General features: G+C 40.4%; 1 protein-coding gene across 1 annotated transcript in view; it reads left to right on the top strand.

Annotated features, from left to right (window-relative positions):
* The window catches only part of XYLT1 (xylosyltransferase 1), a 309,577-nt gene that overhangs the window by 154,875 nt on the left and 136,530 nt on the right, over positions 1 to 18,172 (top strand). The window contains exon 3 of the mRNA XM_084642091.1: positions 12,195 to 12,717. Coding sequence (XP_084498217.1) covers positions 12,195 to 12,717 — 523 coding nt within the window. The remainder of the gene's footprint in view (positions 1 to 12,194; positions 12,718 to 18,172) is intronic.

The following is an 18,172-nucleotide window of genomic DNA, read 5'->3' as shown; positions in this document are numbered from 1 at the left end:
AGACCAGTTCTTTGTTGAGCGTTTCATAAAATCATAGGACTGGAAGGGACCTCGAGAGATCATGTAGTCCAGTCCACTGCATTCAAGGCAGGATTAAGTATTATCTAGACCCACCCCTGACAGGTGTTTGTCTAACCTACTCTTAACATCCTCCAATGATCGAAATTCTACAACCTCCCTAGGGAATTTATTCCAGTGGTTAACCACCCTGATAGTTAGGAAGTTTTTCCTAATGTTCAACATAAACCTCCTCTGCTGCAATTTAAGCCCATTGCTTCTTGTCCTATCCTCAGAGGTTAAGAAGAGCAATTTTTCTTCGTCCTCTTTGAAACAACCTTTAAAGTACTTGAAAACTGTCTTCTCTTTTCCAGATTAAACAAACCCAGTTTTTTCAGTCTTCCTTCATAGGTCATGTTTTCTAGACCTTTAATCATTTTTGTTGCTCTTCTCTGGACTTTTTCTGTTTTTTCCAGAAATGTGGCACCCAGAACTGGACACAATACTCCAGCTGAGGCCTAATCAGCGTGGAGTAGAGCAGAAGAATTACTTCTTGCGTCTTGCTTACAACACTCCTACTCATACATCCCAGAATGAAGTTCAGTTTTTTTGCAACGGCGTTATGCTGTTGTCTCATATTTAGCTTGTGCTCCACTATGACCCCCAGATCCCTTTCTGCAGTACTCCTTCTTAGGTAATCATTTCCCATTTTGTATGTGTGCACCTGATTGTTCCTTCCTAAGTGGAATACTTTGCATTTTTCCTTGTTGAATTTCATCCTATTTACTTCAGATCATTTCTCCAGTTTGTCCAGATCATTTTGAATTATAATCCTATCCTCAAAAGCACTTGCAGCCCCTCCCAGCTTCGTGTCATCCATAAACCTTATAAAAGTATTCTCTATGCCATTATCTAAATCATTGATGAAGATACTGAACAGTACCGGACCCAGAACTGATCTCTGCGGGATCATACTCATTATGCCCTTCCCCAGCATGATTGTGAGCCATTGATAACTACTCTCTGGGAATGATTTTCCAACCAGTTATGCATCCACCTTATATAGTTCCATCTAGGTTGTATTTCCCTGGTTTGTTTATGAAAAGGTCATGTGAGACAGTATCAAAAGCCTTACTAAAGTCAAGATATACCACATCTACCGCTCCCCTCCCATCCACATTTCCCCCCTCCCATCCACAAGCCTTGTTACCCTGTCAAAGAAAGCTATTAGGTTGGTTTGACATGATTTGTTCTTGACAAATCCATGATGACTGTTACTTATCGCCTTATTATCTTCTAGATGTTTGCAAATTGATTGCTTAATTATTTGCTCCATTATCTTTCTGGGTACAGAAGTTAAGTTGACTGGTCTGTAATTCTCCAGGTTGTCCTTATGTCCCTTTTTATAGATTGGCACTATATTTGCCCTTTTCCAGTCTTCTGGATCTCACCCATCTTCCATGACTTTTCAAAGATAAATGCTAATGGCTCCGATATCTCCTCAGTCAGCTCCTTGAGTATTCTAGGATGCATTTCATCAGGCCCTGGTGACTTGAAGACATGTAATATATTCAGTATGTTTTAAAACTGGTTAGTGCTTCACATAGTTGGTAGCAGCATGTGAAGTATACATCTGTCCAGAGTTAACAACTTGACTGTAACAGTGTCATTGGGGCAAAAGTGACAACATCGTGATTGGAACTTTGGACTTCCATTTTATCTCATAGACGTGTGCTATCCTGCATGACTTCACAGTAGTTGCAAATGTTCAGATATATGATCAGCAATTGCTGGCATATGCTTTACTGTGTGAATAGGAAAATGCCAGTTCTCCATACCAGAGAGTTTCATTTTACTTCTAGGTCCTGGGCCCAGCCCTGTAATATAATGTATGGTTTGTGGGGAAGGGCAGTTGGATGTGGGGCAGTCATGGGGTGGGGGGGTTGTGTTTTTTGTTTTGTTTTTTTTGCCGTGAGACAATGCCACATTTTACCAAGGGAAAAAATCACAAAAATGTGCTGTCAGTGTAAAACGACAGCAAATTTTGCACGTGCTGCAGGGAAAATCAATCATGTCAGAGAAATAGACCATGAACATTTGCCATTCAGGATTTGATTGAATACAGTCTGTGCATCTTTGTAGTATTTATAGGACTTTCCTGATACAGGAAACAGCAGCAAGAAACTTATTTTTCCTGACGGAGTAGCATTTTTTTTGTTTGGAAGAAAAGCACTGCACAAAGAAATGCACACCTTACTGAAATAAAAACAGCTCCTATTATGTGCTTTTGTAAAATTATTAGGATGTTCTTTAACTTATCTTCTGAAGTCTATAAAAGGAGCCATCTTGTGGTGCTGCATTTCCACTAAATTGCAAGATCATGGAACATTTTTAATTGCATAAATTATATACATTGTTGATTAAAAAGAGGAGGTGAAGGAGGGAGTGCAAATATAAGGCTAGATCTTCAATTAGATTAAATCTGCATAGCTTCACTGGATTCAGTTTTGATTTACACCATCTGGGGTTCTGAACCATGGTATTCATATCTCTGTTAGTGTATATAGGTTAGGCTGCATCTCCAATGTCAGGTTGCTTTGCAGTGCTTTGGAATGTAAAGCTATGATAAAGTAGTGGTTCTTGCATACTACAGGAATTAATATTCCCACTGCCTAATTCTGGAAGGTGGTTAGCAATGGAGCTTTCTGAACAGAGACCCTTAACCCTGCTGCTGAAAGACACAAATTAATTCTTAAGAGCTTTGTATCATTTACAATTTTTTCAACAGCTGGAAATCTTACTAAGAACACAGCTCTCTTTGATACTTTCTTTTAGTCAAAATGTTTGTAGTCATAATCTTCTCCCTCTTGTCTATTGTTGACTGATTGGGTACATGCTGTAGAGACATAGTTGGAAGATGAGCTCATAATTTATATGGGCTAGATTTTCAAAGTTAAGCATGCAAGTGCACATATACGTTTGAGTATGCTTAAGTTGTGTGTGAAAATATACAATGGATGTCAACAAAGATATCTGAACAAATGCGTAGTCAATTAGTCAGCCAGCTGTCTATGCATGTAATTAAATATTTGATTCGGATGCACTTATCAGATATTGTATTCATAAACAAGAGCCATGAAAGTGGTAACAGGGTGCTGTTAAAAAGTCGACATTTGGCATTAGAGACTGTTACAAAGTTACTCCCCGTTCTACGTACAGGGAGGGAAACTATTTCTCTCATGCCATTGTATGTTACAGTTGGCAACTGCTGATTTTTTTTTTTTAATGCTATTTAGTTTCATCATGGATTTTAATAACCTATCAGATTATGACTCTCGTAGAGTATGAATATTTTGCATCTGTACTCATACACAGAATCCCAGATGATTTACTTTCTCTCCCAAGACAGACGATGCGCACTCTCTCTCTCTGGGTATGTCTTCACTAGCAGCGTTAAAGCGCTGTAAAGTAGCAATGTTGACAAGGCCCCTCTCTCTCTCTCGCTCTCTGATGAAGGTGATGGGAGATTGTACAGTTAAATCCATGAATGTAGCAGTACTGTTCAGACAAAACTGCTTTGAGGCACAAAAATTTTTGTGATAATTTTTTATTGTTTAGTATTAACACAAATCAGCATTCTAATGAGCAATAATTCCATGCACTGCCCTGTGTACAGAGTGTTCTGTCCCAGAGCAGGAAAAATTTGCACAAAAGGGTGTTTTCTTGCTGTATCACAGTGTCTTCACACAAATATGGAGGCCTCACCCCTCCTTGTCTCTTTCCACCAAATGCTTGCCAATTGGCTTCTCCATGAGTGTTTCGCAGGGGAGACAAAATTGGTGTGGAAGACTTCCACTCAAGGCTCCTCTATGTTGGGCCTGGTATATGCGCATGGATATTTATATCAGAATTTAGTCCTTAGATTTGAAATGTAGAGGCCCATTTTGATGCTTGGAATAGGGAGGAAAAAACCTACAAAAACTTCTTTATAGAAGTACACCATTGGTAGAGTTTACTCTTGATGCTTTTAAAGTATAAATGGGATACTTTGGGCCTGATCCTGCTTTTCTATATTTAATGGCAAAGCTTCCATTGACTTAATTGGGGGCAAGATGAGGCTTTTTATCTACTAAGCTACAAACGCTAGCACCTGTCTGCCTCCGGGTGTTAAATTCATCACCAGAAGAAAGACTTATCATTTATGGTTGCAAGAAAGGTATGTGCAGAATCTCACGAAGAAATGAATGTTTTAAATACATTAGAAAGGTTACAGAGTTCACGTTTATAAGTTGAAATTTTCAGTGCAAGACTTAATTTACGGGGTGTATGTCTGTGTGTGTGTGTGTGTGTGTGTGTGTATTGCATCTTCAAGCAATAATAATAATGGAGAAGGAAAAAGAAGACAAGTTTCTCCATGTATGATAGTAGGCATCGAGCAGAAGGATCTACTGGGCCAATGACCAGCTGATCTATATACGGTAACTTTATAAGAGAGTGGGAGTTGAGTACAGCTTCCCAAGGTCTACCCTTGAAAGAGAAAATTATTCTACTTTCAATGCTAGAGATAGGGCTCACTTATAACAATATTTTTGCATATAGTCTGAATGTGATTAGGTCTCTGCAACAACAAAGAATAGCACATTTTGCTATTGGCAGGAAAATATCCCACTGTCTCCTTCAATTAGGATCCTGTATTGTTAACATCAGTGGTGCTCTCTCTATTTATAAGGTTGTTTCAAGACCCTGGTATAACTCTCCATCTGTTGAGTGTTTCAGTTGATTTGCAAGTGCAAAGAGAGACAAAGAAGGAGCTGCCAACAAACAGACAGATGTGCAAGAGATGAGAAAAATGGATTTTCAAACAGAGAGCCCACTAAAACATACACTGTGGTATCATCTTAATGGAAAATGACTGGTTTTCGAGATGATGGTTCTCTGGGATGACTTTTTGTGCTGATGTGAAAAATTAAAGAGATCCCTGGGAAATAAAGTGTGCAGTTGGTCCATCATTATCAACATTATGGGCCAAGAAAACCCTTTTTCGTACAGATCGCTTAAGACCAGTTTGGGTTGCATTCATTTATACCTTAGCATATTACCAGTGAATACCATTTGTAGTCAACAGCTTCTTGAAGCCTTACTCTTCAGTTACAGAGCCTGATTTTCCGCTGCCTGGCCACTAGGCATAGAGCGCCACCATCATGTATCGGTCTGAGCCTGCAGCCATTGGGCTGCCAAAATCGCTAGTGACCTCTGTGAGAGCTGTGAGTGAGTAGGAACTTCAGGATTAAATGGAGTGGAGATTAGGTAGCATTTTACAATCAAATTGCACAGATGTGAAGTGACCGCATGAAGGGCTGGAATTTGGAGGATCATGCTCATTGTCTGCCATCTGTCATGTATCATTTTATTTTCCAGCATTTCAAGTTTTCAGGTAGCACTGTTAATTGTTTTATTTATAGAATTTTTGCTTTAGTTAGAGTCTTTGCCCCTCAAGAATTTGTATTTCTGCAGACCCACTAAGTCCTATATTGTAATGAGCTCACAGTATATCACTTGTTAGCTCATGTTGAAGAGTTAATGCAAGCAGTAGTTTTTTATATATGTCTTTGATGCACATAAGGCAAATTTCTCTTTTCAAATTCCAGGGGGAGAGCACACTGGGGGGAGGGGAGGGGGAATAATTAAAGAAGTGAAAGACACAAGAATAAATCTTCTGTTTGTCTTCCTTTTTCTCTTGAGGTTTCATCACACCTGCCTACCAGCAGTGTCTGTGTGCTAACACCCACTAGTTGCGAAAGAGCTTTGTTATTTAAACACTCAGGGCCAGAACCTCAACTGGTGTAAATCAACACAGCTCTGTTAAGATCAGTGGAGCTATGCTGATTTACGCCAGCTGAGGGCTCGGTCCTCAGAGTTGTATTTGTGGTATGGTTCAAATCTGTACTTGAAATACAGATGGGCCCAAGCTACAAAATTTAGCTCCTGATCCAACATTATGAAAATCCAGAGATATTTAGGTCTGAGCTTAGATTCAGTCCTTTATAGACCATGGGATAGTTGAAAAATTCAGAAACAGAAATACATTTCCCTAGTCTCAGGATGGGAAGGGGGTATTCATCCAGGGGTTTGGTTCAGGCTGATTTGTAATCTTAAAAAAAAAAAAAAAAAAAAATTGTCCCACACAGAAATTCCCAAGACAAGTGGTACTGGTGATCCCATCCTTCTGTCCTTTCTTCCTTACCCACTTGCTATTTGCTGTACAGATTAGGGCTTTTTAATGTAGAGCATTCAGTGGGTTTTTTAATTTAGAGACAATCATTTAGAAATAATCAAACTGTAAGATGGGATGTTGCCAAGATATACAGAAATACCTTATTCTGGAGTTGCCTTAAGAGACCTTTGAAAGACTTTAATGAAAAAGACAGATTTTTTTTTTCTCATCACTGGAACTAGGTATTTTGGCCCCAAGTGTTGAATGATGGAATGTTCCAATTATAGGCAAAAAGTGCTTTGAAATGTATTTAAAATGAAAACTTACCTCAGGGATACTTTTGATTGCTGTAAAGTGGCTTCCCTGTAGGTTTACCTTCTGCACGCTGGTATTGTTGAAACTCAACAAATAAAGTTCTTGTTTGTTCTTTCACATTCCCCCCTGTAGTCCTCATTCTTAACTCCCTAAAGTTTAAGAGCTACATATAGAGAATAAATTTGTGTGCATAGGGGGAGGGATGGTGAGGATTTATTTTGTTGGAATAATTAGTATCATGTGTTGTATTGTTAAGGGATGAAACTAACAGGTCATGAGTGATGAAAATCCCACTGTTTACTTTCACAAATGTGTGCAACCAGTTCTGCTGCCAACTGGATATTTTCTGCAAATGCTAGTTTAGTAATTAGTGAATTTTCAAAGAGTTTTAACTAGCAGTTTCGAAATGGACGGATGGTCTTGTAGGTAATGAATAGGGCTATGGGTCATCTGTCCCCAGCTCAGCCACAGGCTTGTGTGATCATAAGCAAGTCATTTAACTGCCCTAAAATTCACTTTACTCATTTGTAAAATGGAGCTAATAAGCCTAGATCCTTAGCTCTGCCTGAAGGCTACCTATTACTGCTGAGAAGTGAGGGCAAAGTTGGCTTTAACCTACCTATCTAATTCCTACTCCTTCTGATAGCTGGCCTGGGCTGGCCTTCTGCATAATTTAGAAGAGCCTCAAAATGGTTAGTTCCTCATTTCGGCCACCTATAAATCTGTTGAACTAGGTGGCCCCTAATGCTATAGGTCTTGCCTATGTCCAGGAGAGACACTGAGTCCTCCATATCACATCTACTTACTTGTGTGGTACCCACAAGTGCCTCTCTGTGTTCCCACTTGCACCAGAACATGCCATTTGCCTTATTTAAGGCATGCAACAAGCACACTATATTTTGAATATGTAATCTGTAATGTGTAATATCTAACCCAGTGTTCATTCTCCAGATCTTTGTAACCTGGATAATTTAAACCACCCATGTAACTAATGTTTCACTGATGATAACCTGATTTAACTGAGCGTTAACAGTTAAAATGTACATGCAACTGTCTTTGTGCTTTTTTGTCTAAGCAGCTAAATGTAGTAGCCATCCCTGCCATTTAAATTCTAGACTAGAGGCAGTGGAAAATCCTCTGATAAGACTGAGAATAGTGAGTGACATTTTCTAAAATGGGTTTGTTTTTTTTAAAATTCAGATCCCACTACAGTGCAATCCATATCACAGAACAATTATTGCCATTTTCCTATTTGTGCCTGATCTGGAATTTGCTCTAAACATGCCCAAGGTCGAATGAGAATGGAGGACATTATTGTATTTAATTATTTCATGAGAGTAAATAAGGATTCCAGCAACAGCTTCGAGGTAATGTAACAGTAGAACAATTAGAGTTTCTGAGCTACTGCACAAACACACAAATGCAAGATCATTACAATAAGTACATTGAATATTTTGACTTATTTTATTTTAATGAGCATAACTATCCTAAGGTTATAGCGATTGGTAAGAATAAAGGAAACATGACAACTATCAAACATATGAAATAATAGCCAATTTGTCAAAGCAGTATCAGTTCAATAGAGATGTCTTTTTGGTATAATGTTAATGAGCTTTATATTTTTTACATTTCTCTTGTTCTATTTGCTGCTTGCTTCTTTTCTTGTTGAGTCATGTGCTGGAGGTATGGTCTGAACACAGGTTGGGAGCCAGTTACTGCTGAGGTCTAAGCCTGGCTTTGCTTTGATATTGAATCACTGTATGTTCTTGGGCAAGTTGTTATCTCGTTCCTCCTTCTACACCCCCACTCTGTAAAACAGGAATAATAATCTGCTTCCTCAGGGAAGAGGTGTGAGAAATAATTAGCTAACATTTGTAAAGTGCTTTGACTATGAAATGTTATTATTGCCACCAAGAATTATTACCATCATTCATTATTGTTAGTGCATGTCATCTCTGGACAAACTGACTCTGTTTTATTAGACCTACCAGAAGTGGCAAGAAAATTTGGAGAAGCCTACACAAAAGTCTGTATGTATTCCTGAAGGTAGTTTCATACCAATTTTCCACCACGTCCTCTGGCTGTTGGTAGCATTAATAAAGGGAGACATTGTCTGTTCTTGGGGCCTAAAAAATGTATTCCTCACCTACTAGCTTGAGGGCCAGTACTTATTATGGTGAGAAATATCTACTCAGCCACACCCCCTGCACGCTGAAGGAATAAAGCAGTTGTTCTGTGTGTTTAACTAAAGTATTGTCAATCAATTTCCCATTTAATCAGTTTATTAAACATGTAAGTAACTCCTGTGGTTCCCTCACTATTGTCCTAGCTTTTTCTCCATTCACTCCCCTTTTTCTTGTTTTTCTTTCAAGGAATAGATCATCTTTTCTCTCAGGTGTTTGTTTCCACTCGTTTCTTAACCCTTTTATACCCCGCCTTCCCTCATTACCCCCATAGTCTTTCTCTGACATGCACAGTCCTCCCCTCTCTCATATGAATATATATATCCTGTTTCTTAATCAAAATACCCTGCTTCCTGGGAGAGATTTTCAAAGAAACACAGGGGAGTTAGGTACCTAACTGCCATTGACTTTTCATGGGAGTTGGGCACCTCACTTCTTTATGCCTTTGAAAATTCTCTCACCCCCATCCATACAATATCTCTCCTTTGTGCCCATTCCACGCACACCCTCACCTACTCAGTGTCTCATCTATCCGTCTCTGACACAGGGCTTGAAAAATGTAACATAGCTAGCAGCCAGAGGGCTAAACTGTGATAAGAGGCCCCACTGAGTAGGTAGCCATGTGCATAGGTACTGACTCTAGGAGTGCTCTGGGGTTCAAGTACCAACTACAAAAAAAAAAAAAAAAAAAAGTGGATGCTCAGCACTCACCAGCCACAGCTATTTGGAGGATGAGGGAGGCGCTTGGGGGAGGGAGGAGAGCAGCGAGCAGCAGGAGAGGCGGAAGGGTTGGAGTGGGGCAGGAAGAGGCCAAGTGAGGGCAGGGGCCTTGTGGGAAGGAGCAGAGCTGGAATGGGGCCTCAGGGCAGAGCAGGCGTGGAGCACCCCCTGGGAAAAATAAAACTCCGTGCCTATGGCCTCTGCATTTCCTCTCACTGCTACTCATGCAGTAGCTTGCATAAATGTCAGCGGTGGAGCTGTGCAGAATTTGGCAGCTGTGTTTTACTAACCAGCTTGATGAGAAAAAAATGGATATCTGAATGTAAATTCATTTTTGCTACCTACAACACTTATTCACTTCAGGAGAATGTTTGGATGAATGTTGCAATAGAACATTAGGAGGAAGAAGAGAAACTTGCTGTCTCATGCCAATTGTGAAGGGGAAACGCCCACCATACATTGTAGAATTTCACTGAATTTGCTTAGTGTATCAGTCACACTTTGAGCTCTAAGGGACTGGATAATTTTATGACCAACAATTGAAGTCAGTCACAGATTTAGGTAAGGACTGGTTTATTGGCAGGTTTGCATATTCATATGGAGTAATTAAAGATCAATACATGGGTTGTAAGCTGATTTCTGCACACGTTACGATGGAAGTGGTTCCCCCATGTATCCCATTGTACAGTCAGCCAAGTTTGTTGTGTTTCCCAACCCCCTTTTCTGTGAATCATCAAGTATTCTGGTATTGGCCAGAACTGGAGGTGGAAACTGAACTTGTTAACCAAATATGCTGATTTGGTGTGACAAATCTTTTGTTTCTCTTTCTAGAGATACTTGCAATATGGAACAGCAAAAGATGGGTTTTTCTGGGTAGATCGCATAAATGTGCCCCGTTTACACATGGCAGCACTCACCTGATGTATATTTCCCACTCCCAAAGTTCTTTTCTGATGCTATTCCACTTCCTCTCCCAGCAGATCTTAGTGAGATTAATAAATATGTTTTGGAGACTATTGAGTCATCTGGGAGAGGAAGTGGAATAGCATCAGAAAAGAACTTTGGGAGTGGGAAATACACATCTTGTGAGTGCTGCCATGAGGCTGGTTCCTGAGCTTTGCACTCTAAGCTGCCACAAGCGACTAAACTTTATTTTTCCTGTGACCCAGTCACTAAGGCTTGTAACAATCTGAGATGACAAAAAGGATGTGGTCTGCCTTGAGATTCTTCCTGCTGACCCCTATCACCATCACCAAGACCTGTCAGGAACAGAACATTGAGCCTGATAACAAAACAAAATGTAACCTAGGAATCTTCATTGGTAATCGCTACTATGCTAAAATGAGTTTCTATAGCAACGGGGGGTGAAATTATGAAGCAAATTGTTATTCTATGCCTGATTAGGAGAGCTAATAATTAATTATATCAAAAAGGCTGGGGTGTTTAATGCCTATTTTGCTTTAGTCTTCACTAAAAAGGTTAATGGTCACAAGATACTCAACACAGTATGAACAAGGGGAAAGGGATGCAGGTAAAGTTAGGGAAAGAACAAGTTAAAGAATATGTGGCCTGGTGAAATTCACCTTAGGGCACTTAAGGAATTAGTTGAAACAATCTCAGAACTGTTAGCAATTATCTTCGAGAACTCCTGAAGGACGGGTGAGGTCCCAGAGGACAGGAGAAAGGCAAACATAGTATCTGCTTTTAAAAAGGAGAACAAAGAGGATGCAGGGAATTATAGACTAGTCAGCCTAACTTAGATATCTGGAAAGATACTGGAACAAATTATTTAACAATCAGTTTGTAAGTACCTAGAGGATAATAGTGTTATAAGGAATAGATTTGTCAAGAACAAATCATGCCAAACCTACCTAAGTTCTTTGTTAGGGTTACTGACCTAGTAGATGGGGAGAAACAGTAGACGTGATATATCTTGATTTTTTAGTAAGGATTTTGACACAGTCTCACATGACATTCTCATAAGCAAACTAGGGAAATGTGATCTAGATTAAATTATTGTAAAGTGGGTGATAAATTGGTTGAAAGACATACTCAAAGAGTCAAAAAGAAAAGAGTACTTGTGGCACCTTAGAGACTAAACCAATTTATTTGAGTATAAGCTTTCGTGAGCTACAGCTCACTTCATCGGATTCATCTGTAGCTCATGAAAGCTTATGCTCAAATAAATTGGTTAGTCTCTAAGGTGCCACAAGTACTCCTTTTCTTTTTGTGAATACAGACTAACACGGCTGCTACTCAAAGAGTCGTTATCAATGGTTCACTGCCAAACTGGGAGGGTGTATCTAATGAGGTCCTGCACTGGGCATGTTTAATCTTGAGAAAAGAAGAGTGAGGAGGGCCTGAAAACAGTCTTCAAATATGTTAAGGGCTGTTATAAAGAGGATCGGGATCAAATGTTCTCCATGACCATCGCAGGTAGGACAAAAAGTAATGGGTTTAATCTGCAGTAAAGGAGATTTAGGTATTAGGAAAAGCCTTCTAACTATAAGGATAAATAGGTTCTGGAATAAGCTTCCCACGGGAATCAGTGCTCACAAACGTGAGCCTCCCTATTCTGGCCCAGTGAGAATATGGGATCTGAGTGTGGGGATCGCAGCCTGATGTATACTTATTTGGTGTATTTTTATGTGTGCGCCTTTTTTTCTTTTTCTTAAATTGACTTTACTCTTTAATGTAGAAGTTGCATGTAATGGGATTTAAAAAGTGTAGTAACATGCATATAACTTTCTCCCTCCCTTTTTTAGGATGGTTATTTTTCCCACCGGCCAAAAGAGAAAATGCGAACAGACAGCAATAATGAAAACTCTGTACCCAAGGACTTTGAAAATATTGATAACAGTAACTTTGCTCCCAGGACTCAGCGGCAAAAATACCAGCCTGAACTGGTGAAGAAGCCTCTTAGCAAGCAGAAGGAGCACTTGAAAAAGAAACTAGAGCAAGAAGGAAAGGTGAAGGAGAACTCACTCCTGGGGAAGAACTCCAATGAAGTGCTTCAGTTCAGGCATCATGTTCTAAAGAACAGCAGCAGCAATTTGAAGGAGATTCACAAGTCTCCCCGACAGCCTCATTTAAAAAGGAGTGGGAACAACTCCCCTGAAATAAGATATGACCAGCCACCAAAATGTGAAATATCGGGCAAGGAGGCAATCTCAGCTCTGTCTCGGTCCAAATCCAAGCACTGTCGGCGGGAGATTGCAGAGATATACTGTCAACACAAGCAAGGAAAGCTGATGCCTGAGAAGGTGGTGCGTTTGTGTCCCCTGGATGGTAAGTCAATAGATGCGAGAGTGGAATACGCTACAACATTACATGGGGAGGGGGGAACTTTATGCAATAACAGCCGCTTGACTCTGGTCCAGTACAATAAAAATCAACATTATGCAGTAAAGTATAATGTTACTTTTCTGGTTTGTGCCAAACAGCGAGTATCTAACAGAGATACTCTGTCTTTAACAGAGAACTGTGTAGAGAACACAAAAATTTTGTGAAGCTTATTCTGAATGTTCTGCTTCAGTTTTCTTCCATTAGATTTTTCCCATGCAATTTTAACCAGTTTTCAAATGACGATGCTGATTCTTTTAGGCAGTAGCAGTTGCAGTGTTTCCCTTTAAAGTTAGAGGCATATTCGAGAGTGGATGTTCATTCATTCCATCTCATTATTCAGCAAAGGAGATGTATATATGTTGGAAACATGGAGCCAACCACAGTGAACATTGGCACCTTGTGCCTGCCAACAAATGGGCAGCATTGCTGTCTCCTGCCAGGGAACAGAGAGCTGTTGGATGGAAGCTGTTAATCTGGAGGCAGAAAAAGTAGGGTAAATAAGATAGTAAACAAAGTAATTTGTGGCTCAGTTCTGTTTTTAGTGAAGTCTTGGTGCAACAAATGTGGTTTTCAAAGCTTATTAGTTCTGAGTTTCAAATCCGAACCTGTAGCCGAAGACAAGGCTGTTTTATTGAGTTTTTTAAATGTGGGATCAGATTTGTGGCTTATTGCACCATGCTTTCTTTTGGTGTGTGTGTGCTGACCTTCTTACACCCTTCAGGAAGAGCTCTCATTTCACCATTTATTTAACTATGAACTATCCATAGCTTAAAATGCATTCCTTTACTGCTGAATAGCTTGTGAGTGTGAAAGATTACTATTTGTGGTATTTCTACAGCACTGCTAAGGCTCCAGTCCCGCAATCAGCACTTCCATGCTTGCGCAGGGTTAAGCACATGCTTAAGTTCTTTGCTGGATCAGAGCCTAAAGTGTACTTGGTGTTTTATAAACAAATGAGGAAAGGCCTGAAGAGGTACAAAGGGAGGGGTGCAACTAAATCAAGTCTGGTGAATGAGATCTTTCACTCTGTGTCTGTGGTTCCACTTCTTCAATATTGGTTTCACAAGTGTTTGTGAGAGTTTTTTATAATTACTCTCTCATGTTTGGAGTCCCCATCATGCTCACACTAACACTCAGCATCACTTCTCTGAGTGGCAGAGAATAGGAAAACAGGAGACGGGTTAACAGACCTTGTGGAGGAATCAGATTTTAAGGAGGTATTTGGAGGAAAGAGTGGAGGCATGGCAGACCGGGTGAGAGAAGAAGGTAAAATCAAAAGATAAAGAGAGAAGAAGATCAAGCAGAACTCGACTTCAGTGGGAGGCTGAGTTATATTGAGCTCTCTCCCAAAATAGTTCAAGAAAGTGTCAGTAACGTATTCAGACTAAGGAATCTCTCAGCACACTGGTTACTAGTACTGTGTACCTGAGCCCTTTCCTGATAAATCATACCAAAAAATAAAATCTCAGATTCAGAAATTGTAGATTTACAGCAGATAGGGCTTGTCTACATGGACATTTAGTTTGTGGCAAGCTGGGATATGGCTCTACCCAACGATAACTTGCTACGGATTAACTGTCCACGTCGACTCTGCTGATGCACATTAACAGTTTGTTCATGCACTTTGTTATAGTTCTGTTTCAAAGAGGTCTAGATCAAAATGCATTAATGCACTGTTAGTGTGTGTCAGCAGGGTCCATCCAGATAGTTAGTCCGCAGCAGGCTAGTGCAGGGTAGATTCACACCTCAGCTTGCCACAAACTAAATGTTCGTGTAGACAAGCCCTTAGAAATGTACATGATCACCAATATAATGTGTCTCTGGGCATCTATATCACAGTCAGCAATAAAGTGTTAGGGTTACTCTGTTTGATGTATCTTCTGTTTGCTGGCCTAACTGTACCTGGGCACCTGGGGCTGTTTTATGTAAAATAACAACAGTGAGATTGGTCATTGCAAATGTCTGTTGTTATCATTTCCTCCTTTTTGTCCTTTAAGATGCACAGTTTGGGTCTGGCCTTGTGAGATAGTTGAGGGGTCCAGCACCTTGCAACACACCCCTGTGGCTGCATCACTTGCCTACTAATCTTTTCTCCTGGGACTTATTGTAACATGCCAAATCCCACCACAGCTTTAAACAGCCACCATTCTTAACATCAGCCTTCCCCAGAAATATTTCCTGATTCTGTCTTTAAATATGGAATTTCCCACAAGTACCTCTGTCCAAGGGTGTGGACAAGCACCTTTCAGTCCTGGGCCAATAATAATTTTCGATACTCAGTTGTCTCACAAATGGCAGCATATGACATAAAATTAAACCTTTTATTTATTATACAATATAGTAAATGATAGAGGCAAATTGACTGGTAAGTGAGGAAACTAGGAAATAAGTCACTAAGATTATGTCAGTTGATAAGTCATTTGATCAGTTTTTATTTTTAAAATGTGTGTGAATTCAGTAACAGCTGAAGCATGTTCCTGGACATCTACCTGAAGAGATACACCCCCCACCCCCAAAAAAATAAAAAACCCCAACAACCAACAGTTCCATAAATGAGGTGTGCAGGATGTATATTAAAATATAAGGTGTAGACAGGTCATTGCTAGGAGTCTTCAGATTAGCAGGAATGTCCCTGGAGCTCCGTAAGATTTTTATTGTCAGCAGAGAGGCCCCTTTTTTGAGAATGCCTTTACTTAGGCAGATGGATCCTAGTAGAAAATGTTGACTTTTCTTTGCCTCAAGGTTATTCCTTCCTGCCACACTGACAGCTGAAGTTAACCGTTTCAAACGCTGCCAAATTCTCCTTCAGGTAGTGTTCTGTGTCGTCTCCCGTAGACACAAGGGTAGAAAGAGCAGGCTTGGCAGTTTTGCAGTGGGGAAGTGACAGAGCAGCAGCATAACCGATGAAACGCCAGATGCTAATGCAGAAGGTACAAGCATACTGTGATGTAAGAATCTTCTTAGGAATGGCAAAATTCCTAGGCAACTTCTCAGCTGGGAAGTCCCACCCCTTTCAGAAGAGGAATTTTAGGGGTCAAGGAAAGACATTAGGATTCAACAGCGTGGCCTCTCGATGCCCTACAGGAGGCTCTCAAAACACCTTGCAGGGAGTAGGTCCGACTTAGATGTTCAACCCTTTCTCGTTAAAAAGTGAGCCTGATTTAAAAAAAAAAAAAAAAAAAGTTGTAGTCCCTTTGTATTTTACAGCTACATTTCTAAGATACTTATCCACAAAAACGTAACTGTGCTGTGATTTAGTAGGCCAGTTGGATCAGACGTTTCCTCCTTTTTATCCTAAACTGTATGTATTGTGCCCTGATAAACAACTGCGCCATCCCTCAGAGGAGGTGGCTACGTGAACCCAATATGTTCCTTAAAGGGGTGTTAAGCTTAATTAGGTAACATCTGTAGAGCACTAGCCTTGAGCGCTTGGAAGGAAAGCACTATAGTGCTGATATTCCTGATTCCTTGTGCATAGCTCTTAACGTTCTAAACATCAAGAAAGCTCTGCGCTGCGTGTCAGCACAAGTCAGACATTCTGGGGATCGATCTAAGTGTTCAGCGTGCCAAGTGATGTATTCTTATGTTTGCATATGAAAAAGATTTGTTATCTGTTTACAAGACAGCTGTGAACTTTAAATATTTATGCATTGGTCCTACTCATTCATTCGTTGTCTCAATGTATAAACTTGTTTAAGAGCTATGGGTTCCATTGAGATGTCATCTGGAGTGCAATTCCCTAGGATCCATTCACAGATGCATAGCTGTTCAAAGCTGCAGAATAGTTAAATGTGTTCATCAATCGTGGTATATGACTCCACTGAGCCAGACTGTCATAAATTCTAAGCAATACATTTACATCGGTGTTTGTCAAGAGGAGCAGTATTTTACAAACTTTTTTTTCTTTGAAGTATTTTATTATGTCGAAAGGCAAGAGGTGCAGAAACTCAAATGGATTATGGAAAGGACTGTTTAAACCTACAGTGTCATCCATTGCTACTTCTCTGAAATGAATATGTTTGTTCCATGAGAACCAGAAGAGAGAAGCTCCATTCCAGCTGTGTACTGTACACTGAGAGTATGATTGAAGCAGCAAAATAGAATATGAGACTTTACATGTCACCTGAATTGTTTAGCACTGTTAATATGCGTAGTTCTTTACAAATAGACACTGTCCCTCGCTCAAAGAGTACGAGGAACGATGACAAACCTGGGGTGGGGAGGGGGATGTCAGAGGCTTCAGCTATAATATTATGCTGTTGTGGAGGTCAGCGTAGCAGGCAGCTTGAGGGGCACACTGCTTTGGTTTCTATGCACTTTACTTTGAGGAGAATGTTTAGAATTTATAGGAGTGTGTTTTGAACAGGAACTTGAAGGAGGAGAGGGTGGAAGAGTAGCAGGTGAAGTCTGGAAAGATGGATGAAGATACAAGGGGTGACATGGATGAATGGGCAAATCTAGCGCTGTACTAATTACAAAAGGGAATCAGGAAAATTGCCTTTTTGGTAACCAGGAAGATTGTCTTTTTGGTGGGGCTGGCATGACAGTTTAGTTTACTCTTCAGTAGGGGCAAGGTGCAGAAGCCTGCCTCCTTGCTGTGGCCACCCGTACCTCTGTGCTGTGTGCCACCGCAGGCTACCACTCCACTACGATTAGTTGTTCAAAACCTTGTTTCTGGTTATCAAAACCATTGCTGGGTCAGGGCCCAGCTATGTCACTGAGTGTACCTCCATCTGTAACCCACCAAGACAGCTGCACGTCACTGAGACAGCACATCGAAAGCCTGGATGAAGCCAGTGAAAGTTGGAGATAGAGAGCTCCTGGCTGTGGAACAAGTTTGGAGAGGAGGCCAGACTGAGAGATTGTACACTGTAAAACTCTCCTCTTTGACAAAGCTAGTCAAAGAGAGCTTACAGCGGCACAGCTGTACCAATGTAGCTGCGCTACTGTAAGATTGCTTGTGTAGCCACAATGCTGATGGGAAACCTCTCCCATCAGCATAATAAAACCACCTCCACGAGCGGCAGTAGCTGTGTCAGTGGGAGAAGCTTCTCCCATCAATACAGCGCTGTCCAGGCTGGTGCTTTTGTCAGTGTAACTTATGTCACCCAGGGTGTTTTTTCACACCCCTGAGTGACATAAGTTGTACCGACAAAAGTGGTAGTGTAGACATGGTCTTAATCTGTATTATAGACTCCCCAAACAGGACCCCCTGTAAGCAGGGAAGAGAGAAGAAAAGTCCACTATTGGCTTCACTGTGCAGACTGAATTTATTCCTGTAGCTCTTCAGATAATTAGGCTTGACAGAATTCAATTTTTTTTTATAATTTCAACAGATAATATCTCTGCTGATTTTAAGCATTATAAAAAGATTTTTATCAATTTAAATTTTCACAGT

The sequence above is a fragment of the Lepidochelys olivacea genome, assembly GCF_965140295.1.
Source record: "Lepidochelys olivacea isolate rLepOli2 genome assembly, chromosome: 10".
Taxonomy (NCBI): domain Eukaryota; kingdom Metazoa; phylum Chordata; order Testudines; family Cheloniidae; genus Lepidochelys; species Lepidochelys olivacea.
Note: the sequence above shows the minus strand (reverse complement) of the source record. Positions and strands in the feature narration are given on the sequence as shown.